At 35.6% G+C, this 26,291-nt stretch overlaps 1 protein-coding gene across 1 annotated transcript in view; it reads left to right on the forward strand.

Annotated features, from left to right (window-relative positions):
- Positions 1–25,919, forward strand: part of LOC118196681 (uncharacterized) — a 36,912-nt gene extending 10,993 nt beyond the window's left edge. The window contains exons 3-4 of the mRNA XM_035368130.2: positions 13,496–13,616; positions 21,826–25,919. Coding sequence (XP_035224021.2) covers positions 21,893–25,567 — 3,675 coding nt within the window. The 5' untranslated portion in view covers positions 13,496–13,616; positions 21,826–21,892 and the 3' untranslated portion in view covers positions 25,568–25,919. The remainder of the gene's footprint in view (positions 1–13,495; positions 13,617–21,825) is intronic.
- Positions 25,920–26,291: the final 372 nt, after the last annotated feature.

The following is a 26,291-nucleotide window of genomic DNA, read 5'->3' on the forward strand; positions in this document are numbered from 1 at the left end:
AAATCTTCACTCAATTCGGGCTATAATTGAGACTTTTGAAAAGAGTTGGCCCTTTATTAGTAAAAGGAAAGAATCCAGTATTGATTAAATATACATATTTACAAAATATTTACAATAAAAATTTACAATAATTTCTCTACTCTTTTATATCCTTCATTACCCTCCAGCTAAGGTTTAAGGTAATGTTAACATATCCAAAAGAGCCAAAAAATTATAAAGCTAAGTTAAGATATATATATATATATATAGAGTGTAGCAGTATATATACCGCCGGTAATCCTCCCACCCGAAAAAACACGAAGAAAGACAAGAAATATCAACGCCAAATTTATTTCGGAAACTACACTTAGTATCAATGTTAATCGATTTGAAATACAGCTTTCTTTGAGGTGAGGAAGACGACAAAATCAGTAATGAGTGTTAACAGTACGTTTATCAATAACCACTGCTACACTCCGCGACATTGATTGGAAGAGGCTTTGGGCGTGTTGTTGGAATAACAGCTCATGCTGCTTCCACTGGTGACAGGAAAGGACGACGAGAACATCTGGTGGCTAACAGAGGTAAGCAGAAGTACGTGCCACGTCCTCCTCTGACTAGAAGCAACTTCTTGCAGCTCCATGGGAGCATCCTTCGGAGGTTTAAAAGTACTTACGAAGTCCTTGGATTTTTTGGAAACGGTTTTTTTAGTCCTTAAGAGTTCTTAATTTCGGCCAAAAGAGTTTATAAGTTGACTTATTTGACTTTTTTCCGTCTTTTTTTTTTTTTTTTTTTTTTCCCACGACTGCCATTTTAAGTGTGAATATTTTTTGGAGATGAATTGAGAAATATGTATTTGATGGGTGAATGTTTGAACTCTTTACTACTATTTAGCACACTGGGTACTTGAGTTTCAGGCACGAGACGCTGCCTCGATTGAAACATAAACATTATTTCTCTTTTGGGAAGGAAGAGTTCATAAATATTACATAAAAAAACCTTTCCTTTTTTTTTTTCTTTGAAATAAGAGTTCTTTTACAATGCAGCGCTAAATTTGGCGACTTTTTAACATTTTGGCGATTTCAAGATCAGTTTGAATATAATTTTTTTTTTTCTGAGATTTGTGAACTTTTGGACGATTAATTTTACGGAAATAATAATATTGATAAATGTCATAAAATAATGATAGTATATTAAAATAACGTTAAAATAAAATATTTTTATTTTCTCCTTATTTTAAACTGAGATTATTTTGCATTTTTGTGAGTTCGGAATAATTTGATTTTGAAAAATAAACAAAGTAATAAATGCTGTAAATATAAAGCACAGTTTCCGAAACAGAGAATAAAACAAAAAAGCTACTGTTTTTATTTTAAAATTAATTTCATTTGTCTTCTTTTATATTTTTTATGATAAGAGTTTTTTCCCGTGCAATTGTGTCAGAATATTTAAATGTATATCAGTTTTCTCTTGAGAATTCACTTTGAACTTTTCTTTTCTGAACTTTTTTGTTCTCAGAAAATAAACTCGCTTCTGGCTTTTACAGAATTGATAGGGGCTTTAGACCTAGCGTTTTAAAATGATTTAAAGGCAAAGTTTATATACCTACAATTCCAGAAAAATGTGACGAAATGAAAAAATGTCTTCACGGTATTAACACGCAATGGACGTGTTTCATAGGTACTTTGTGATGAATTTCTTAGCTTTTAAAGAATTTTTGGAAGAACAGTCAAAACAAAATTATTTGAATATTCTCCTTTTCATCCCAGAAATCTGTCTCTTAACATGTGTTTATCTTCCCTTGATTTTTCTCATCTTTCCACTAGACACAAGCACTGAAGCAAGCATAGAAACTGAAAATCAAAAATTTACTAACGTATTCATTTTATGAGTCTCAGTGCAATATACATACCTCAGTGTCTGCCCTAAATTCCAAAGTTTTTGCCATCCTTAGGTTTTGTTGCTCGGTGCTTCATTAAATTCCAAAAATTCTGCTCCATTGGCTTTGGCGTTGTGGCCTGCATTTCAAATGTATTCTCAATGCTCACATTATTAAAGAAACAAAACTAACAGTTCCTTGTATACATTATAAGACAAGCAGTTATTTAGAATAAGAAGAGTCTTTAATTAAATCAAGAAATTCTAAAATGAAGAGGAAGAAATTGTCTTTCATTGAAGAATTAATTGACTTTTTTAAGAGAGAAAGTTATTCTTTAGAGACCTCAGAGAAAAATTAACAAATTGAGAAATGAAGCAGAGATTAGTGGGAGCACTGACTGAGTATTTATTGAAACAAATAAACTTCGAAAAATTCTAAGTAGAAGGAAATTGATGTAAAGTAGCTAAAATACTGAAAAATTTTCAATTCTAAAAGACCCATAAATATTTTAATATTTTTTGTTGCCACAAAACATAAATGCTTCTATCTTTTATGTACAATTATACGAATATCATTTTAGAGTCAATACCATAAATTATAACTGCTGTAAAATGTTCTTAGTCCTTTTTTAATGGATATATTTTAGAAATAAGAAAAGTTGTAACCATGTAAGTGTATTATGACTGAGAATAACTAGCTGCGTAATTTAATTATTTGTAAGTAACTGCTTACTCTTAAAAGTCATCTCTGTATGTTAACGTGAGGTTGTTGACTTTTTGTAATCCTTATTGTGGATGTAAGATACAAGAAATGTAACTATTAACATAAAACTTTATTCGTTATATCTAATGAGACTTAAAATAGTACAAAACAACCTATTATCCGTAGTGCTTCAGCGGCTTATTCAAACTTTATACAGCCCACCAGTAGCCGAACGGTAAAGTCGCTGAACACTGGTAGTTCGGTCCGAGGTTCGAATCCCGCGAGCGAGCTGGTTGCATGGGCGTTTTCGTGGTTTTCCCCATGTGTAACGTGTATAGGAGCCAGTTTCCCTTAGAAAGTCCTCCACGAAGGCATCCCTTCCCTTAGGCAGATAGTCCTCGAAGCTTTGCCATAATCACACACACTCAAACTTCATATTAAATACTATACACTCGTGTGCAAAAATTAAGTCGAAAAATTAGCATATCAGCTGAACGAAGAGGCAGAGCGGACAGAAAGACCAATCAGGAGATTAAGTAAGGTGATGTACGGTAGCACATGCGCAGATATGCAGGTAGACGTAATGGGGGAGTGTCTGAGTAAAGCATGTTGTCGGTGTAAGATCAGTATTTCTGGCAAAGAGATTGCACGCCGTATAGCAGTTAAAATCACACCGAGTTGCTGCCTCAGCGAGAAATGGCGAATAATCAATCTGTTAGACGACATCTGGATGCTTTTACCCGAGGTCGAATCATTGGGAAGTTGGAGGAAGGCCGCAGTGTGACAAGTGTGGCTGCAGAGTTCGGAATTGCTCACAGCATCGTTTCACGACTTTGGAGACAATTTCAAACTACAGGAACAGCTATCCGGGGTTTAGTAGTGGTCGTCCACGAGGAACCACACCCGCAAATGACCGGTATATTGCCTTACAGGCCAGAAGAAACAGGCGGCAGACAGCGGGAGAAATCGCTAGACACACGACACAGGTGACTGGGCGACCGATATCGCGTTTTACCGTGGCCAGAAGACTGCACGGTGGTGGTCTGTTTGCATGACGCCCTGTACGGTGTGTACCTCTAACGCCTGCCCATCGGAGAAGGCGTTCTCTGTGGTGCCGGGAACACCGGAATTGGAGAGACAATGAATGGGGACGAATACTCTTTACAGATGAGAGCAGATTCAGTCTGAGTAGCGATCCTCATCGCATACTCATCTGGAGAGAGCGAGGAAGCCGCAATCATCCCTCGAACATCATTGAAAGGGACAGGTATGGAGGTGGCGGTGTTCTCGTTTGGGGAAGGCATCATGCTTGGTAGTCGTACAGACCTTCACATCTTCGACGCAGGTTTAGTCAACGGGACCCGTTATTGTAACGAGATTCTTCTTCCATATGTGCGTCTTTTTAGAGGCGCTATGGGTCCGCAGTTCCTTTTCATGGATGACAATGAACCATGTCATCGCACAGTAGCTGCCGAACAGCTCTTAGAGAGTGAGGATATTGAACGTATGGATTGGCCGGCACGATCTCCGGATCTCAATCCCATCGAGCATGTATGGGATTTTCTAGGCAGACGCTTGGCAGCTCGTACCTTACCACCAGTAACGATTCCGGAGCTTCGATTGGCGCTGCAAGACGAATGGGCAGCAATGCCTCCACAACTCATTGACACCCTCATTCTCAGTATGGGCAGACGCTGTGAAACCTGCCTAGCAGTCAGGGGAGATCATATCCCCTATTAAAGACCGGATGTTTCTTGCTGGACACCCATCACAGGGATGTTTCGGCCTTCAGTCGCATTGCTCTCCATGCTACTTTTTCAATAAAACATCTTTTTATCCCTCTGATTTCTCTTTTAGTAAGTGTTGCTTACATTACTCATGTCCTTACGTATTTGGGGATCTTACGGTATTAAATGTGTTGATTTGGAAAGCTTTTGTACAAAGTTATATTGAAAAAACCGTCTCGTCCTTAATTTTTGCACACCAGTGTATATTAACTGGGTTACAACTCCAGAAATCTGCACGAAGCTATGACACCAACTTCGCCAAATAAAGTGTAGCCAACTTTCAACACTACCCAATCATATTAACGTCAGACGTTCACGTCTATTCTGATCAGTGGTTCTCTGTCTCTAAGCAAGCAACTGGAAACAACCAAGCTTCTATTATGAGTCATGTTGATTAGTACTTTTCTTCTCAACTTAACATAATCTAGACATCAAATCCGCATAAAGAATCAGTATAAAGCTAATATTTAATAAAATTAAATAAAAAGTCACTAATCTTTAAAATGTATGGGACTGTTATAAGTGTGAAATATAAATGTTTTAAGAAAAAATTATAATTTTATGCTAATTATTAAAAAAATATGAAGTTTATTTCATTCTTGAATTCATTTTATAACTAAATTAAATATTAGATTAGGTTTGATAACAATGCGTCCTACTTGCAGATGTATTATTTCAGTCTTACCATTACAAAAGTGATATTTAGAAAAGTAAAGTTTTAATGTAGAAAATTGCTTTAGTTTATTCAATTCATATTTTCTGATAGATTCTTAATTTTTTCCATCGATGACCCTTAAAAGTACTTAATTTCCACGTAATTTTCTGGATTCCTGGATTTTGTGTAATAAAGCGTCTGTGAGTGCCCACATTACTGAAGCACTGACATAAGAGAATGGCATTGGTGAGAGGATATTGATAGACGGAGTGGTCTGGGAAGACTTCTCGTTCGCAAACGCACGTTGCAATTTCCGAAATGCCAAAGTGAGAGAAATAAAGAGAAAACGGCTCGTGACAAAGTTGTTAATTTATGGGACGAACATGTGTCTTTGAAGATTGACTTTCGGGAAGAAATCGTGCGTACCCCTGGTATCATCTAAGTCCCATTCTTGTTGCCATTTCAAGGTAGCATTTTGAAGCAGCTCCCCTTGTCCATGTAATAGAGAGGTGCAGGAATATTAATTTTCTCTGCGTTTATGTTGATCCTTGCCTCTTTAGCAAGTTCATCAACTATTCATTGTATGTGCTGTAACTCTTACCGTGTTGTTGTATGTGTTGTTTGCAGAAGATGAAGTATGTTGGCAATGAATGGAGATGAGTGGTTATAATGCGTAGCCAAAGTTCATCTGGATTACACGCGGGTGCGACATGCCAGGCTAGGCGTTCTCCAATCATTGACCACACATGTTTGATGGGTGATAGATCTTGAGAGCTACCTTGCTTGGAACAGCAGCGCGTGCGGTGGGCTAAGAAGAAAGCATGAGCATTGCATACAACATGTGGCCGCGCATTGCCCTGTTGAATTCTGGCCCCAGGAAATCCCTGAAGATAAGGAGAACAGGCTGCAAAACTCAGAGATATAGCATTGGTTGGTAAGTGTACCGATAATGCGTACTAGGAGGGGTTGGGAGTGGAATTCAGTACTACTACAAAACATAACACCTGGTGCAAGACTAGTATGACGATACGTAACATAAAAATCGAGCAACCTTTCTCAACGGTGTCTCCAAACTCTAATCCGACCGTTGTGGTACTGCACGCAGAAGCGTGATCCATCCTAAAACACAACATCATGCCATTCATCTACGTTGTTGAGTGCTCCATTGCAATCGCAAACATTTGTGGTTAAAGGTAAGTAAAGCAATGGGCACTTAGCGGACGGTCCATAGAACCGTAAACGACGCCGAATTTTTCGTGCAAGATAAACAGACTGCACTCGTTGTGATATGGTTGCCGGTGTGGTATTACGCTCCGTCAGTGCCATGTGCACAATATACTTATCTTCCCGTTGAGTGGTGCGAGGAGGCGTTTGCTATTTCTCCTACCCACCGGTTGTTCCATTCTATATTCTCATGACTGTCACTTAACTACATCCGACACGATTGCCGATTTTCCGAAAAGATAATTCGTCAGCTCTGTATGCAGCGATTCTGCCTCAGTCGAACTTAGAAATCTATTTGAATGATGCTAGTGTTTTTCTGAAAGTGCACACACAAAAAACCTCCTGATAGAACAATTCATGTTATTCAAAATAGCAATCTTTCCTTTCTTTTTCTACAGATTGTAAAGAGCGCTGCAGTTGCATATGATTTGCGCGTGCCCTGAAGTCGTAATCATTTCCATATTAAATTATGGTATACCTACGATGCAAGTTTTTATGCCGTTCGGATGTTAACTTCATGATATAGCATTTTCGATGACCAGAAGGTTTATCATATATTTATTTATTTTACCGTTTCTTTACTACTACGTCTCTTCTTTTCTCAAGATAGATTCATTCGGCATCAGAATTGGTCTTTTATGACTCATGAAAATGCTTGATCTAGAAGAAATGAGTTACAAATTTTATTTAGTAAGCAGTTCATAGCACTAACAAGCAGGGCAGTGGAGTCGGTAGGGAAAATGACCGACTCCAGGAATTTTAAAGACTCCGACTCCCTCATAAATATTTGTGTAAACATACACACATGGGCCACAGATTATTTTTTTAATATAAAAGAAGTAATAGATGCTACAGAGAAAAAATGATGCCATTGCAAATTATTTATATTAATTAGCATTTATTATGAAATGGAAAAACTGGCATTAGTTATTTCTAAGAAAGAGCATAGCTTCGGCAAGATCTTCTTTGTTGGAGGACCATAGATCCGATTTGATAAACTTCAGAGCTGAGAAGAAGAGCCTTTCTACATTGATTTGAGTAGGAGGAAGAGTTGTTACTGTTAGGGCTTCTTCTTTTAGCATTTCAGGATAGATTTTATTAAGTTCTAAAAGAAGTGTCTTGCAAGAGCAATCATATTTCTCTTATTTCTTCGAAGGCCGTGTAGAAATCTTGTTTGTATTTTTTCATTTTCATATCTAAAGGCTCTTGGTTCTTTATTTTCATTCGCTTTGCCTTAGCCTTTTCAATCAGAATTATCCAAAATATTTCTCAAAATCTAATTGATCACTGAAAGACGATGACAGAGACTCAGTTGCAATGTCTGCAATGTGACAATATTCCAATTCCTCTGAAAATAATTTCATTCCTATTGAAAGTTCATAGATGGCTTTCTTTGCCTTCTTAATTTGTTCGTCATCCAACAAAATTCCGTGTTTTGGATTTACATATATGTTGAACCCAGCAAGATCTCATTATCTAGAAAACCAGTTTCTTTTTTCTTCATTGAAGAAATGACTCCTACAATTAACCCTCCATTTCAGAAAGAACAAACATCCCATTCTTCCATTCTCGTCTCCTGTCAATTCTTCAGATTGTAGTTTTTTTGTGGCTACATACGGTGTAGAAAGAAGAGATTCCCATTCTGAAAGTTCATTCCACAGTCTTTCTGTTAGTGAAACATTAAGGTTATTTACATCTTCTAAAAAAGTTCTTAATTCTAAAAACCTCTTTATAATCTAAGTCTGGTGCTAAGTGGTACTTCCTGAACAGAAAAATATCACATTTGGCACCTATGTGACAGAAAGAAAATTAGACATTTGTTGTTAAAAAGTCATATATGTTTCTAATAGCATGGCTGGTGCAGTCTTTAGCCCAGAGGGGCAATTTGCCCAGAAGGGCCATTAATTTAGTTTTGACATTTTGCTTCGGATCGCTATAAATGTCGGTTCACTTTTCAAATTGTTGCCACCAAATACTAGAGCCCTGCATTATATTTAAAGAAATTAAATAATGAAGAATCTGCATGAATATATGTATGTCTCTCGCCTCTCGCGCTATGAAAAAACAACGGTACCTAGAGACATCAAATTTTGAATAACGTAGTCCTCCACTCGAATATGGGCATCTGGAAGCCCGAATTTGGAATTTGTTTTTATTATCTATTTCATATTCTGTCAGACTTTAACGAATATTTGATTAACAAACCCAACATTTTAAAGCGAAGAATGGTAGCACTGTACGAGGGAAAAATATATATATATATATATATATATATATATATTTAGCGCGCGAGGCTGTGTATCGGAAATTCTAAAGATATGCTCTTTTAAATATGATATGATATTGCTGTTGAATTGAATTTTATGGTTTAAGCGCGAAGAACATGATAACTTAATAAATGTAATTCAAAATGATTACAGATTCAAAATGATTCAAAATGAGTACAGATTCAAAATGTCCGAAACCGTAGCGTGAGGATTTCAGACTTCTTTTAACACTCAAAACTTAAATAAACGCCCCTTCTGGCATAATTTAAAATCTGAAAGCCTTCAGATTAAAAAAAAAAAAAAAATTAAAATTGGATACAGGAGGGAAAAAAGGGAGGTATATCTATCTAACATGAGAAATATTTTTGTGATGGGCTTTCAGGCCATAATCCATAAAAATGAATTGCCATAATTGCGGAAACAAACTAGAATCTTGATCAGAATTGAAATTCGAGATTTTTTATGCTTGTGCAGCGTTTCTCAAATGTTTTCCAACTGCATACCATCTTACTCTTGTCTCCTTCGTAAAAAACTGAACTAAATGTTACTATTCCCATAAATGACGTGCATAAGCCTGCCTATTGTTCAGCAACTCTTGTACTTTGGATGTATGCTGGTAGTGAGAGATTCTACACATAAATCAAGTCGATTTCGGTCTTTTGTTTTTTGAGTTAGTGATGAAAATTCTTTCTTGCACAGATACGTAGAAGCAAATTGAATTATAATTTTCAAAGCACCATCACTGTATTCCGTTTTCGCTGGTGATGAGATCCAGTAATCATGACTCCTGCTTGAAATTTCATTTTATATCATTAGAGATTTCAGTTAACTGTTCCCTTTCATTCAGTGATAGTGTATTTTCAAAGTCGCTGTGGGAAAGATAAGGAACACAAGAAAACTTAGATTTACCACTTGGAATGTAAGCTTCAAGTTGTAACCTCTACGGTTTGAAATAGTGAGAAAATTCTCTCTTTTACACAACTCACAAATCGAGTTTGTTCTCAAACCCTTTAATTTTTCATAGGCACTGAGAACATTCAAATAATTACCATTAAACAGCGATTTAGTTCATTTCCTTTTGAGAACGTACTTAGCCACTTATCATCAGCAAGGAATGATGTAAAATCCTGTTAATTTGCTTTACAAATAACAGTACATTTTTTCAAATCTAGGGGGATGGGCCTATGCAGGTTTCGGCGGTCCGCAGAGAACATTTTGAGAAACGCTGCTTTAAATAAAGTATATAATTTAAAAACTCAGTAAAAATTTTAAAGTAAGTAAACTCACTTAAGTTTTTGAATACTAAATGCGGACCTTGCAGTTTCTGAAATATGCTACACAATGCTACGATTTTTGAAATATTTTATTCCAAAGGGAAACTCTTTAAAATAAACTACTACTACGTTTTTAAAAGTGATATTTCAGTATTTTAGGTCGACTTTTTCTACTTAATGGTCACAAAAATTGGGAATCATTCGCACCTTGTTAACAATGTCAGTAATTACTAACAGCAAAGACCTAATAAATTTAGTTATAATATTGCAACAAACGAAGAAACACAGATTCAAAATGTCCGAAACCGTAGCGTGAGGATTTCAGACTTCTTTTTTTATTGGATGAAATTGCATAAACAGATCAGAAAAACGTAAAATGTATGAAACGTATTCCAAATGAGCGCTAAACATTAAAAGGTGTTTATGCGTTTCGTCTATCAGTGGCCGAATGAGTAAGACCCAGGCTCAGCGTAATCATTTCGTGGATCTTGGATTAGTTTCGCGGATAACCTCCATGGGCCAAGATGTGTGCCAACCATCCTAAACGTTCGCCAGCTTCCCAGTAACAACCCATCACACGATCTATGAGCAACAAAAGAGCATCGACTGCAAACATGTTAAGTTCCATGAAACTCCATACAATTGTCATAGAATGCAATGCTTGCACCCCACTGTCACAACTACTGCAAACTATGTAAACTGTAACTATGCGAACTGTGCTACTTCAAACTGTGCGTACTGTGCAAACTATCTGTGTTTACCGAAACCACGAACTGTGCAAATGCGCAAACTGCGAAACTGTAGAGTGTGTAAATGTGCATCCTCCTGTATTACAAATCGCCGCCACTTACATCAGTGCAACGGCAGCCAGCTGCACCCTCCTGTTAGTCAAAATTCTCTCAACGATCTGTGAATTGCGACGTTCGCAAACAGAGGCCTCAAGCAACTGTAAACTATGTGCAAATTATGAACAACGCGAGCAAACCGCGAATTATATGCTCAAACTATACACGTGTACAAACTGTTTACCTATGTGGAACTACGTAACCGTGGACAACCTTGTGCGCAAACACTTGTGTAATCTATGCCATACGAACACCTAGCACAGAGCTAAACATCTTCCGCACCGCATCCCAATTGAGGTCATTATCCTAGGAGCTTATCTCAACACATGCCTTAATTATATTTCTATATATGTTTTAATTCTTGCTCTTTTCTATGTTCTTTTGTTTTTAATATTCTGCAACCTTTTTGTTTCCTTACCATATCTGTTCAGTCAAAGCCTCTCCAAATCTGTAAAACGAAGCACAAGTCCCTTGTTTGAATGGGATGAAATGGCGAATCATCGGCAGTTTAGAAGCAGGATGGACAATCATGGAAGGAGTAAGGTGTGTAAATATTTCAGGGCAGAATGTTACGGAAGGCAGACGCTATGGAAACAATTTCAGAACCTTGGAAGTATTATAAGGAGGCATGGACATGATCGTAAACGAATAACAATTGCTTTTCAAAATCGATATGTGGCAATAACTGCCAATCGGAACAAGACGTCTTCTGCTCGGCAGCAAAGAACAACAGAATGGGAGTGAATACCAATGGTTTCATTTTCTTTTTACTGATGAGTCGAGGTTTAGTTCAGAGTTCTCTTTTAAATGTGCTTACCTCTGGAGGGAGTCACGAATGCAAAATATTTCTTCGAACGTAATGGAACGTGACCATTTTGGTGATAGAGGTGTGATGGTATGTGGAGAAAAATGATTGCTAGACATAAGCCCATACAGGTTTTATGGGACTGGTTAAAGATACCAGGATGAGGTCTTAAAAATCTTATGTATGATTTCTCGAAAAGAGTTTGGGTACATGGATCTGATTTTACATGGATCTGATTTTTTATTAATGGAAGATAATGTTCATTCACGTCGAACAACCTCTTAGATGAATTTTTTTGAAAGGGAAGACATTGAGCGAATAACTTGACCAGCAAAAATCTCCTGATCTGAAACTGATAGAAAACTTATATGTAATTACCATGGAAAAGAGGTGGAGGCCTTCTTCTGCTAGACATGTAAATGTCCTGAAGACCACGTTGCTGGAGGAGTGGAACTGAATTCCCCAAACTGGTTAACAACGGTATTTGCCAGCATGAAAACACATTGCGATATGTGTGTACAAGTCAGGGGAGACCACATTCATATTAAATTCATAAACCGTAATTTTTTTTGTGAATTCTTCTTCTTTTTTTCCGAAATTTTCTTCTAACATATTATTATAATTTTTGTTTCATGCTAAAGCTCCGTTGTACTTACGTATTACAATGTTATGTATCATTTTGCACAAATTCATAAAATTACAATTCAGTGTCTGAGAAATCGGTGATTTCGTACATGTAAAGATAATTTTGGGCATGAGTTTATATTTTGAAACAACACACGAAGAATATTGGTTTTGAATGACGTTGTAATATTTTGAATTTATTTTGTTGAATGAAGATCCTTTTTCTAGATGTGACATTTTTTTAAGTATGCCCTGTGTTTGCCTCTTCAGGGTACAGTCTGGTCTGAGTTCCTATTTTTTTTTGAACAATAGTTTTTGTCCGCGTAGGGTTATCATCTAGTGGATGATTTTCTGGAAAGTAAGACCATTAATCGGATGACCAGCCAGGTCTCTAGGAAACAAAAACTCTGTAGAACATGTCTGGGACGTTTTTGGGAGGGCAACTACAATTCGCCTTTTCCTCCCAGTACCTTCAGAGTCCTGAAAATAGCATTTCTGTAGCAGTGGGATTGAGTACCATTGGCATTAATAAACGGCTTCATTTCTAATATGAAATCACATTGGGAGAGCTTATACGACTGCTAAGAAGGAACCATAACCCACTATCAGCCTAGACTTTCCCTAAGCCGATAAGCCTTACCTCAAGATTGTGCATCTGTACTATGACCGTTGCATGTATATTATTTTATATTATATCAGTCAATGTCCCTACCAATTTACTTAAAATATGTTAGTACTGGAGAAAATTGACAAAATATGACAATCCTCCCTTAATTTTGAACATTAGTGTAATTTATTTATGGCATGATTGTAAGGTATAAATTTAAAATAACTAATTTATTGCTGCGTTTAGACAAATGTACCATATGATATGGTTTTCGATATTATTTTTTTAATTTCTAATTTAGTAACGAAATAAGGAGAGCATTAAAACCCTCTAAGCGGCAAGACCGTATATATACGGCCTGGAATATTTTTTGTGATATCTGTAAGAACGTATATATACGTGCATATTAAAATATGTCAAAGAAATTAAGACAATATATCAAAAGTACACAAGTTCAGGTATGTAATACCAGGAGAGGTTTTACATTAAAATCAAAAAAATAATTTGTTCTCATAGCAGTTTTGGGAAATTTGTGCTTTCTTAGTGAAAAACCCTGGCCGCTCAGAGAGTTAAATTAAATGAGAAAAACTGAATGGATGTATGTTCGGGAATGTAGAAGGCATGTGAGAGACTAGGAGAATTATTTTTAGGTAGGTTAGTGTGAAATTTTAGACAGTAGTACTAAATTAGTGTTTTGAAATTAAGGTTTTAGATTTTAAACATTTTCCTTAATGATTGTTATTTTATTTTTATATTTTTACATACATATAACATTCGTTATTACTTTTGTAGCTCTTGCTGCGCCATTTATACTATTTAACGAAAACCATTAAACTTGATCTTGCAGATTTTTACTTTTGAAGCTGCATGTGTTTTTGAACACAGAGTGATTCAAATAGCTGACTCCTGATGATATGACCATTCTGAAATATAGTTTGTGTCACAGAATAAATTTGAAGTAGTGTCCAGTGAGTATTAGATACTGTTCCACATTTGATTCATTAACAGGAAGTTTTTTTAATTCTCTTGCCGGTATAGGGCAACTTTGACGACTAAAAGAAGATTTTTTCTCAAATAATTAGCAGTTTTCATTTTATCTACAATTCATGACGAAAAAATAAAATAAAAAAAAATAAATAAAACGGTCCAGTACTTAAATCGTAGCCATCTAAATGATTTTACCTCAACGAGAACACTATCATGGCAATCACCTCTTAAGGTCACCAGTATTTCTATGAACCTAACTATAAATAGGCTGATAATTATAATATTTTATAATACATTTTTATTATAAGAAACTAAACTCAGTGACCTAACAGCCTTACTGGGCCAGGGCCTGCGTGCCCGAAAATCTGCTTTCTTGACCTGGGCCCCGGGGTCTTGGACACCGGACACCATATGTCTTGAACAAGTGGTTAACTTGTCGCAAGACCCCCAGTGTTTAGTCCCCAAGCGTACTTGGTACTCATTTTATCGACCCAAATGATGGAAATCAAGGTATGAATGGCTGAGTCGACCTTGCCCAGCCAGGGAATCGAACCCCGGACCTGTGGTGCTGCTGCGCGATATGTTAGCCACTGCACCACCGGGCCTCACAAACTGTTCTTAAACATTTAAAATTTCATAGGGTAGTGTGTTTTATCTTATAGGTTCATTTATGACACAATCTGTTTTAAGTGTCCTAACGCATGGACAATGAATGTATACATTTTGGGTTATTATTTAAATGTCCAGATCTTTTTCTAAATGTTCATATTTCTGAAGTTTAAACGTTTCAAAACGTAAAGTTCATTAACGTTTTAAAGTTGTACAGCTATTAGGTTATTTTGAAGCAGGAGACGTGAAAAATAAGCAATGCCCCGCCGGGACTCGGACCTTGACCTCTCGAATACGCGCCGAGTGTGTTAACCATTACACCACGGAGGCGTACAGAATGGAGGGAGCCTTTTAATGAACGATTGGGGATTAAGGAACCCAAACACCAAATCCTGATGGTGAAAAATCATCATCCGCAGCCTTTTAGTTCGGGCGCTACTGTAGATTTATTAGGTTTATTTTAAAGCAGAAGTACATGAAAAATGTGCAATGTCTCCGTCTGGACTTGAACCTCTCGAATGCGCGCTGAGTGTGCTACTGTTACACTAAGAAGGCATGCTAGAAAATACCTTACCTTTTGAGGCGACCCCAAACAAGATCATAAGGTCTGTTTTAGACCAGGTGGATCGGGTCGTATTCCTCTCATTTGTAACCTTATATACTGCCTCTTTTAAAGAGCGACTGAGGATTAGGGAACCCAATCGCGAAATCATGGTGGTAAAGAGTCATCATCCACAGCTTTTTAGTTCGGGCGCCACTGTACAGTCATTATTTAGAAGCAGGAGTCGTGAAAAATGAGCAGTGCTCCCACCGGGTCTCAAACCTGGACCTCTCCAATATGCCCCGAGTGTGCTAACCATTACACCACGAAAGCATGCAGACAGGAGGTAGAAAATACGTTATAAAGTAGTAGTCTGGTGCTTGTTAGGCGTTCAAACCGACCTTACAAAGTAAAGAAAATACGTATTTTCTAATCAGGCACTTTAAAAGGATGCACTTAGTTATGTATTTCTCGAAAACCAACAAATGTTTATCTATAAATTGCGCCCGGATTCAGAAAGTAATCCCCTTATATTTAGTGGAGATATTTAAAGTTTTTGGGGGCTCTTACTCAACAAATAAAAAATAAATTATAATCTTAATAATTAATTAACTTTTTCTATTCATTATTGAATTGCTCATTGTAAGTACTAATTCATAACATTAAAGTGTAATAAAACCCAAAGTCAAATAGGTTCACTTCAATGACAGTCAGTAATTCTATGCTGTAATAGATTTCATGCTGGTATATGTAATTTTGTTACAAAGTGCATTAAACGTTGAAAAAGGGGGCATTTTAAGGAAGACAGAAGAAGAAGGGGTTCATCACTTAAAAAAATTACATTTTTAAAGAGTTAAACATTAGTGGCATATATTCAGTTCGTTTCAACAGTTTAGCACTTTCTTTTGGCCACAGTGACGGACCGGTAAAGCCTCACAACACTAGTAATTTGATCGGGATCAAATCACAATGAACGCACTAGCGCATTTGCGTTTTCATGGTTTTGTCGATGTGTAACGTGGTTCCAAGGCAGTTTCCCTTAGAAATTTCTCCACGAAGGCATCCTCTCCTTAGGCAGATAGCACCCGTGTACTTTGCCGCAGTCAAATAAATCACCCCAAATCTTTTCTTTTAATTTTATTTTAGATTCAACTTTCTTTCGACATATCTGAACACTTGAGTCCCACCTCACAAATTCTTAATTTATCTGTTTTGTGAAGCGCTGTCTCAATTCTATTTTCAGGTACAAATTATATAATCTATAATGCTTTTTGCCATCTCTCGTGCACTAAACTTTGGTGACAGAAAATATTGTGGTAATCAGTGTAGGAATAATTCAGAAGAAAGTAATTCTCATGGTGAGGTAAATTTGAGGATTACCAGAGAAGAAAGTAATTGTATGTTTTATCATTAAAGAAAATAACAATCTATTGCACCAGTATTAAAAATCGATCATTGTACCGTCAAAATATTAAAAATCGATCATTGTACCGTCAAAATATTAAAAATCGATCATTGTACCGTCAAAATATTAAAAATCGATCATTGTACTGTCAAAATATTAAAAATCAAAATTTGTTTTTCAAAAAATTTCAAATCAAAAATCAAAAATTATTAAAAAACAATCATTGTACCGTCAAAGTATTAAAAATCAAAAATTTTTTTCCTGGGCTTCGTTTCTATAAATAGCTGTCAAAACTTTTCATAGTGATTTTTTTTTTTTACTCATGCAAACATTTATCTAGACATTTTCTGTTAATAAGAATTCTGAAGACAGGCTTCATTGCTGATTAAACGGATAATCGGGTGTTTGTGTAAATTATTAAAAGTTCAGTAATCCCTTTTATCCAAGCGAAAGGTATATAGTACAAAGTCCGAAATCCGGACGTCCATTATCCGGAATCATCTAAAATCCGGACCTCAAAACCACCAACAAAATTTTTCTCGTAGGCTTTACGCATGCGCATTTGATTTCCACCTCCGCGCATAATAAAACATCTGGAGAGTCCCGATTCTTAATTTCACTTCGACATTAAATAAAATACCTTGTTATTGAAGAAACAATCATTTTAGCATAAATTTGTCCGATCAGTAATTTGGCTCCGTTGTTCCGCGTTTGCTTGGCACGCATCTCAAACCGAAACATTAAACAGATACATCGTTGATCTGACGCCAACCTGGCGAATCATTATTTATTGTACTTTCTCTTTCATTACGACATGTTTATCAAAGCATGACAACTTGAGTAATGACTCATGTAGCGATACCTAAACATTTTTTTATGTTAATATTTGAATAATAAAGGAGTGTGGTAACCTTTTATGTTGACATTACGCTTGGCGATGATTACAGATTTCAGTTGCGTTAAAAAATGTTGATGAGGAAAAATTTACCAAAACTTTCTTTCCATATGCTAAAAATAGATTTTGTTGATGATACTCATAGACCCAAAGATTACATTTAGATCATAAATACTTCCATTATTTCATAAATCGCGATTTCATATTTTTAATTTTATAATTTCTACATGCCATCTTACTAGTTTTAAACTGATGATCTATTATCCGGAAAAATCCCAAATTCGAAATCACCGAAGTCCCGACGAGTCCGGATTTCGGACTTTGTACTGTATAAATTATTAATTTTTGTAATCAGCAAAATATCTGTTTTGTAAGCTTTTAAGCGACAAATTGAGTTTTAAAAGTGTCTGACATGTCGCTTCCCATAAATGATTCATTCTTCATACATAAATGAATTATTTATTCTACGTTTTCTATATCCTATTTGTGCACACTGATATGATAAAATACAACTAATAAGAATAGGATAATTAATTATATTTACGATGTTAAATGAGAGGAACCTTTGTTACTGCTTTCATAAAAATCACTCGACATTCATCCGGCTTGATACTAGTATAAAAGCTAAAGGGTAACGTTCATGTTGTGTGTCAGTGTTTTCTTTATGTTCCATTTCCAGCTTTTCAACATCAAACTCTGAAAAATCGTCCCATTTCAGCCTCTCTCGATCGGGTAGGTAACAAACGTTCTCATTTCAGCCTTTTCATTCAGTGAATGAATATTTCAATATCACAAAGCGATGAGGGCTATGTTCCTAAGAAGAATGCCTTCGTGGAGTATTTTTTGAGTGAAACTGTTTCTTAGTCATGCTACACATGGGAAAAGCCATTTAAACCAACTATGTAACCAGCCATTTCAAGTGAAATCGAACCCAAAGCCGGTCGAACAACCAGTGTTCAGCTACTTTAAATTGTGGTGACCGTGATGACGAAAGTCACTTGACTGTAGAATTCTTATGAAATAATCCTCCGCCACTTTGTGTTCAAATAATGACGCTTCTCTCCTTAAGCATTGTGTACGGTGTACTAGAAGAATTTTTTTAACGCTATTTTAGTATCCGGTACTTTGCATTCAGATAATGTTTAGACGCAATAATAATATCACACTAACTGTGATATCTAATATAACGAACATGAAAATACTTTTTCTTTGATTACAATTCTGTGGTGCTATCTTGATATATGTTTCGGTTTCTAAACCATAACTGAGGCTGAAAAATCTGAGAATTGTACCCTTTTAATGAAAGCGTAAAACAAGAACTTTTCAGGATTGGATAAGTGATGCTGCTATCAAGTTTGTAATAAAAAAGTTATAATTTTACTGACTTATTTTTGAAAATGTGCGTTTCTCATGGAGGAGAAAATTGAAGCCGTTTAGAGAGGTAAGGATTTTTAACGACCATTTGAAAACAGAGTAGTTATATGGTATTCAAGTAGAAGATATACCTTTCTTTTCCAGTTTAGTTTCTCTGACCTTAAAAAGCCCTTTTTTCGATTTCCCTTGTTTCCTCCACAAAGTTTTGCAAAATTTCTTAAAGCTTGTAACTTTTATGTTTTATTTATTTATTTATTTTTTTTGGCTTCTAAATCATGCAGTTATAAGAGTGTTTTTCTCGCTAATAAACTTTCAACGGCCTAGAAGCAAAATATATTTAACATAGAGTGGGAAAGTGTCTTCAATCTACTACGCACACAGTACAACTTCGAAATGTGCTTTCTTAATGAGAATTCGAGCCCGAAGACGCAGGTAAACATGTTCACTAATTCCAGGCGCCTGGGCGGAAAGCATTCTGAATGTAACATCGTAAAAGGTACCATATCTTTTCCTGTAGCGAACATGTTGAAGAAAGAAGAACAGTGAGAAAGACTAAACCTAATCTCGATGCTTTGAGCTTAGAAAGGTCTCCGATCGCGAAGTTACCCCCAGCTAAATACTAGTGGTGTAAAAGCAGTGGAGAACTATTGTAACAGCTAGCAACTGTAGATAAACGATAAGCAATAATGATGTAGAAAGATAAACAGTTAATGGTTGGTAGAGACAATACTGAATTGAAAGCTGTGTCGCTGCTGCATCACAGTTGACAGCTGGGAGCAGAGTCTGAACACCGGTGCTGCTTAGACTATTTGGGTCTAGTCCGAATTCCGCAACTATCCGGGGAACATCTTGTGGGCCCCACAAGGTCATACATTGATCCTGTTTCATGCATAGCTCACAATACATGCTTACATAGTTCATAATATTTTCATTGTTCATAATACATACATATTTCATAATATAAACAGTACATACACAAAGTTATTCTCTACTAAAATTACAGGGAAAGCAAAAAACGAGAGAGAGGAGGAGCTGTAGGGGTTCAATAAATGTCTAAGCACTAGCTCGCTTTGGAAGTTCACTGTTTTTCTATGTTTTCCTTAGTTGACTAGGATCTATTCCGCACTGCACAAGTTTGTTCATTTTCTCCAGTTTCTGCATCATCTTGCATATTTTGATCTTTGATCAGAAACCCATACGAGATACTGCTTGTTCCGAAAGCTGCATGTGCCACTTTGCGGTTAGAGGGCATTGGGTCAATTAATGATCTGGCTTGCCCATGGCTCCACAGACATATTTATCGGTATTTGCGATTCGTCGTTCGTAGTAATAGGAGGGGAAGGGCCCGTGTAGCGTCACAAATCTCGTTTGTGGGGATGACTCAAGACGGTCGGGCGAGACTTTATTTTAACATTCCTAGGTCCTTCTGCTTTGTTGGGTAGTGTCCCAATCCCATTGCCACTGATGCTGAGCTGTTGTCCTTGTCACATGTTTTAAGGTGAGATCACGAGAATTGGTTATAACGCTTTGAGCATCGATATTGTGAGCTGTTTCTTTTGATAGCCTGTCTGCTTCCTCATTACCTTGAATGTCAGCGTGCGCCCTTATCCAAGAAATGATGGTTTTCGTTGTCGACAAACGCTTCTTCAGCATCTCCTGAATCTCCGCTATGATGGGAGAGGGATGTCTGAGATTTCGTAAGGCATATACGACCGACAGGTTGGTCTCTGCATCGCAGTAGGAAGCAGCGTGAAATCACTATCTAAAGTGAAGAAATTCAAAATGGAGACATGGAGTAGTGATGGCGAAGACGGAGCTTCTGCTCCGATCGGATTAGAGCTAATGGTGTAGCTGAAAGTAAAGTGCAATTTCATGCAGGTCAGGCATTGGGTAGGGGGCGGACTCAGAACCATAGAAATCTGGAATAGCAATGGATGAAATAGGTGGAGAAGGGGGATAATGAATATAGTAAAACTAAAAACGTTGAAACAAATTTAAGGAAATTAACAAATTTATCTCATACCGAGAGACTGAGTCTATAACGGAAAGCTGCAATACCAAAATAAGCCTTTCCCTGAGTTTGTGTCTCAAAACGTTAAAATGAAACTTGCTTTTTCTGGCATTGATTTTAATTCACCATTTGGAGAGTTAGAGCTCTACTTTAGTTACTGTAACTTGATGCTTGCTAATTGCTTGTTGCATATGGAGTGAGTAAACCTTCATGATTGTGCCTTTTGCATTGATATCGACTGTTAAAATAATCACGATTGGAAGACATTTACTTTAAGTGTCGACCTCAAGTCATTCCTTTGACAATGGAAAGCGTGTCAACATATCCTGAAAGTATAACCTTTTGAAGCTGTCAGCAATAATCCGTATCAAGAAGCCATAAGCTGAGGTGAACTTGCGGGTAAATCAAACATACAAGATTTTGTCAAGCACTTTCTAAGGAACATTTGCTTCTAATTCCTTTCTTACTGCAATTCTTAGAGCTTTACCTCACGTCGAGTAAGATTTAAATCAACAGAAGGTGATAATACCATTGTCATTGATAAAAGGCTCTGCTTATAAACAATAAACGAATTTGCACTTAGGTAAGTAATGCAAGATAACAGATTTTCTAACACCTAGGTAAGTAATTTTCTAACACCTAGGTTAAGTAATTTTCTAACATCTAGGTAAGTAATTTTCGGATAACAGATAAGAATGCAAGATTACAGCATTACTGTAATCAATTTTTTAAAAATTAATTACAGTAACGCTGCAAATGTTCAGAAAATTTATGCTTTGGATATATTTTGAACTGAATGCATTTTGAATACATCAAATAGATGTGTTCTTAAAATATTAGTTGTTAAAAAATGATTTTAAATTTTAAGGTTTATGAAGGAGTTGAAGAATGATTAAATTTCAAAGATAAAATTAAAGATCTTGCATGTTGCTAAATGACAACATTCTATGAACTGGTTACTTGCAAGGTCGCATGAAGAATAATTTAACGGTCTTATGTTTTAAGTAGTGGTGATACAAGTTTTGAGGATGGTAAATGCATGTCATTGTTATGTAAGACTAGGTATTTCTCTCGCCTTCTTCTCATGCCTTCGTGGTGCGGTGGTCTGCACACTCAGCGCGTAATTGAGAGGTCCGTGGTTTGATTCCCGGCGAAGGCGTTGCAAATTTGTCATTTCTCCTGCTTCCAAAATACCTAATGTCTCTTACAAGGCAAAGAACGTAGAGAACCAAAAATTTTGAAAGAGACTCCGTTAAATGTATTCTTAACGTTAAACTTATTAAATTACGGAGATAACTGAGATTTGTATGTTAACTATGTGCAGATTTTACTAAAAGATGTACATATTATTTCAGGTAACCTTTCATAAAGGAGCCAACACGGATTATCATTAGCTCAAGTATAGAAGTTGCTTATAACAGAATGAATCCGTCTTCTTTTATTGCATCGTCTCTAAATAGCTCCGAAGACCTGGCTTCTCAACTAATCAGTATCATTAACCTAACTGCAAATATCGTTAAATCGATACATGCATCTGAGAAAACAGAATACTATCAGGATCTGCTAAGCTTAAGTCTTCCTCAAAACCAGCTGTCTGGGAATTATAAATTGTCGAAAAGCAATGATAAGAAAGATCTAGGTTCCTTGAAGCTGAAGGATAAACCTGCCTTGTTGACTGAAAATAAAAATATTCTTTTGAATAAACTCTTAAGAAGTAACAATACTGACGAAAAAAGTGAAAAAATTAATATCGAAAAATCTGTCTGCTGTGAAAACAAAACATGCGAAGTATCACCCGTAATAATGAATGATACCAAATCATCGTTTCATTCACATTCAGAAATCGTTCCTAATGTTCAGAATATGAACCTGGAGTTATTAAACAAGAATAAAACTTCTTATAATTCAGAAAGTTTCAATCTTCCAAGCAAGGCTATGCTTTACAGTAATCAGTTAATTAAAGATTCTAGAAGTCATTTTGAAAATTCGTTACCAAATAGGCCAGTAGGTATCGCAGCTGATTGTGAAGATTCAGATTCTGATTCTATTGTTTTTATTTGCGAATCTTCTAACTCGTTTAATAATAAATTGCCTGATAACAATATGAATGCACAGAATGAAAATAATATTCAGTCTGAAGAGTTTAACAGGGCAAAACGTTTTAAGTATACAGAGCAAACTGATAAATCGGTTATAGATCCACATAAAATAACTGAGCATTTCCGTTCGAATGTAAATCAAAATGTCATACCTGAGGATGTTCTGAATTCGATTAGTTGTTTTAATGTTCACGCTAAAAATAGTATAGACAAGCTTCCTACATTATCAGAAGTCTTGAGTTACAACCATTCGGCTACAAAATATTCTGATACTGGAGATAAACACTCATACTCAGAAACTTTCAACCTTCCAAACAAAGACATGGTTTATAGTAATCAGTTAGTAAATAATTCTACAACTTCGCTACCAAATGTGCCAGTACATATTAAAGCTGATTGTGAAGATTCAAAATCTGATTCTTTTAGTTTTGCTTGCAAATCATCTAATTCATGTAGTAATAAATTGCCTGATAAAAGTATGAAAGCACAGTATGGAAATAATATTCAGGCTGAAGAAGATAACAGAGTAAAATGTTTGAAGTGTTCAGAGCAAACAAATAAATCGGTTATAAATGTGCATAAAATCGCTCGGAACTTCCGTTCGAAAATAAATGGAAATGTCGTACCTGAAGCTAATTTGAATTCAAGTACTTGTTTTAATGTTCATGCTAAAAATAGTACAGATAAGCTTCCTACATTATCAGAAGTCTTGAGTTACAACCATTTGGCTACAAAATATTCTAATACTGGAGATAAACTCTCATACTCAGAAACTTTCAATCTTCCAAGCAAAGACATGGTTTATAGTAATCAGTTAGTATATAATTCTACAAGTCATTTTAGAACTTCGCTACCAAATGTGCCAGTACATATTAAAGCTGATTGTGAAGATTCAAATTCTGATTCTTTTAGTTTTGTTTACAAATCATCTAATTCATGTAGTAATAAATTGCCTGATAAAAGTATGAATGCACAGTATGAAAATAATATTCAGGCTGAAGAAGATAACAGAGTAAAATGTTTGAAGTGTTCAGAGCTAACTGATAAATCGGTTATGAATGTGCATAAAATCGCTGAGAACTTCCGTTCGAAAATAAATGGAAATGCCGTACCTGAAGCTAATCTGAATTCAAGTACTTGTTTTAATGTTCATGCTAAAAATAGTATAGACAAGCTTCCTACATTATCAGAACTCTTGAGTTACAATCATTTGGCTACAAAGTATGCTGATATTGAAGATGCACTCTTATGTTCAGAATATTTCAATCTTCCAAGCAAGGGCATGCTTTACAGTAATCAGTTAATTAATGATTCTACAAGTCATTTTGAAAATTCACTGCCAAATGTGCCAGTATGTATTGAAGGTGATTGTGAAGAATCTGATTCTGATTCTGTTATTTTTGTTTATGAATCTAATAATAAATTGCCTGATAAAAATGTAAATGTACAGTATGAAAATAATATTCAGTCTCAAGACGATAACCGGGTAAAATGTTTTAAATCTGAAAAGCAAATTGATAAATCGGTTATAGATGCGCATAAAATTGCTGAGCATTTCCCTTCGAATATAAATCAAAATATTACACCTGAAGCTATTCATAATTGTTTTAATATTCATGATAATAATAGCATAGACAAGCTTCCTGCGTTTTCGGAAGTCTCAAGTTACAACCCTTTGGCTATAAAATATTCTGATACTGGACATAATTATTCATGCTCAGAAGCTTCTGTGCTTCAGGAAAATTGTGAAAGAGTTTCTGCTGCTGATATTGGCTTTATTCATAGTGAACTTGATACAATTAAACCATGTGAAGTAAACTGTTCTTCAGATGAAAGAATTCTAAATAAAAATATAGAACCAACTGAAATAACAGCTGTAGAGTTGCGCAAGATTATTGATATTGCTCAGAATATGTTTTTTGAAAAAAAGTCGTTAGATATCCAAAGCACTAGTAATTATTCTTATGCTGGTACTGAGTATGTGGATAGAATGAGTTCAAGCAGTGTAGAGTTACCGTATAAAGATTGTAATTCAAAGTTTCCAGATACCGATGATAAAATCTTTCATTCAGAAATGTCTGTAAATCGACAAAATAACATAACTGAAGGGCAGTCTGTGATTTCGGATGTTACAGATATAATACAAACATCATATATTGAAAATCATATCGGCCTCCAGAACAAAATTCCTTTCAGCTGTCCTGACAATGGAACTGTTTATACAAGGATGGGTATGATTCAGAGAAGGGAAGATGGAGAAAATTCAAAGAAATGCTTTAGTTATAGAGAAAAAGAAACATTGAAAAGTGCATCAGAATGGAAAAAGGTACAAAACGGGAACGCAGAAAGATTGATGTTCAATACCAAATCTAAAGGAAACTCAAAGTTGTATGAACATTTATTCAAAGAGCTTTCTTCTACACCTGAAAGTGCTTGTAATTTTGATGTTCAGAACGAAAAATGTGTCAAGTGTTGTTCTCATTTTATAAATTCCCTCAATAAAAAAACTATTTTTCATCTGCCTAAAAGCATGAAGAGATCTAAAAACGTGAAGAAGCCTAGCTCAGAAACAGTAGCCGTTCCATCCAATACCGAATCTAAGGAAGTAAAGATGAAAGGCAAGAAGTTAAATAAACGAAAAGGAAAATGCAGGACTCCTAAAATAACCATTTCTGAGCAACCTTTGTTCACACCAGATAAAGTCTTAAAGTCTATTCCTAAAATGAATACCGATGAGACTACTAAAAATTCGGATGATTACAATACAAATCGTTGTTATGGCAAAAGAGTGACGAATCGTGGAAAATTTTTAACGGAGGAAATTGTTAATACACCACCTAAAATCAAACGAGGGCAACGCAGCAATATTTCTGCAAAAAGCGTATTTACAGCAAGAGTTGATGAATATCATGCAATGGCTCAATCGCCAGAAATCGAAATTGTTTCCAGAAGAATTTTGCCAGAAAGAAAGGTAGCTGGTAAATTTTCTAGATACTGAAAGAATTAGTACAATGTAAGCAACATTATGTATATATGCTTATCACAAAATTTTGTTTCTGCATTATAATATATTTAATTTAGACTTTCATTTGCAATTTTATTCTTTTACTTCTAGTGTCAGAATAGTTTTTTCATTAGTAAACTGGCATCATTTTCATTATCGTCAAAGTTTTTCTTGACACTAATGATAAAATTCGAATGCGATTTCAGAAGATTTATTCCTAAGTAATAAAATGTACTAAATGTCTTATATAATGATTTCTTTGTACCATTTATTCTTTGTAGTAACTTTTAACATAAAACTGTTAATAAAGCTGTTTTATATCATTGAAATTTCTTGCACCTTTCAATTTGCTCAATGGTGTTTCATCAATAGACATAGTAACTTAAACTTCTTGCATAGTCTGCTAATTAAATTTTAATGCTGAAACTGTATCTGCTCTTTATTCTCATCTAGTGTGACGTATTTATTTTATAAATGTAAAGAATGAGTATGAGACATATTATAAGCATAATCCTTCGTTAAGTAGATGTCAAGAAATAAACATATACTATTTGAAAGAAATCGGAATAATGTAATGCGCTGATGCAGAATTCTGAAATACAGTTTTTGTTAAATTTCAGGTATGGTTAGTGACTAGTCTGCATTTTCCAGCCATGTTTGCCCACTACAGCTTTTTATATCTATCGATAAATCTCGTATAAAAAGTCCGGAAAACTTC

Source organism: Stegodyphus dumicola, chromosome 2 (genome assembly GCF_044657685.1).
Source record: "Stegodyphus dumicola isolate Sdum_Otavi_A_Nest chromosome 2, ASM4465768v1".
Lineage (NCBI taxonomy): Eukaryota > Metazoa > Arthropoda > Arachnida > Araneae > Eresidae > Stegodyphus > Stegodyphus dumicola.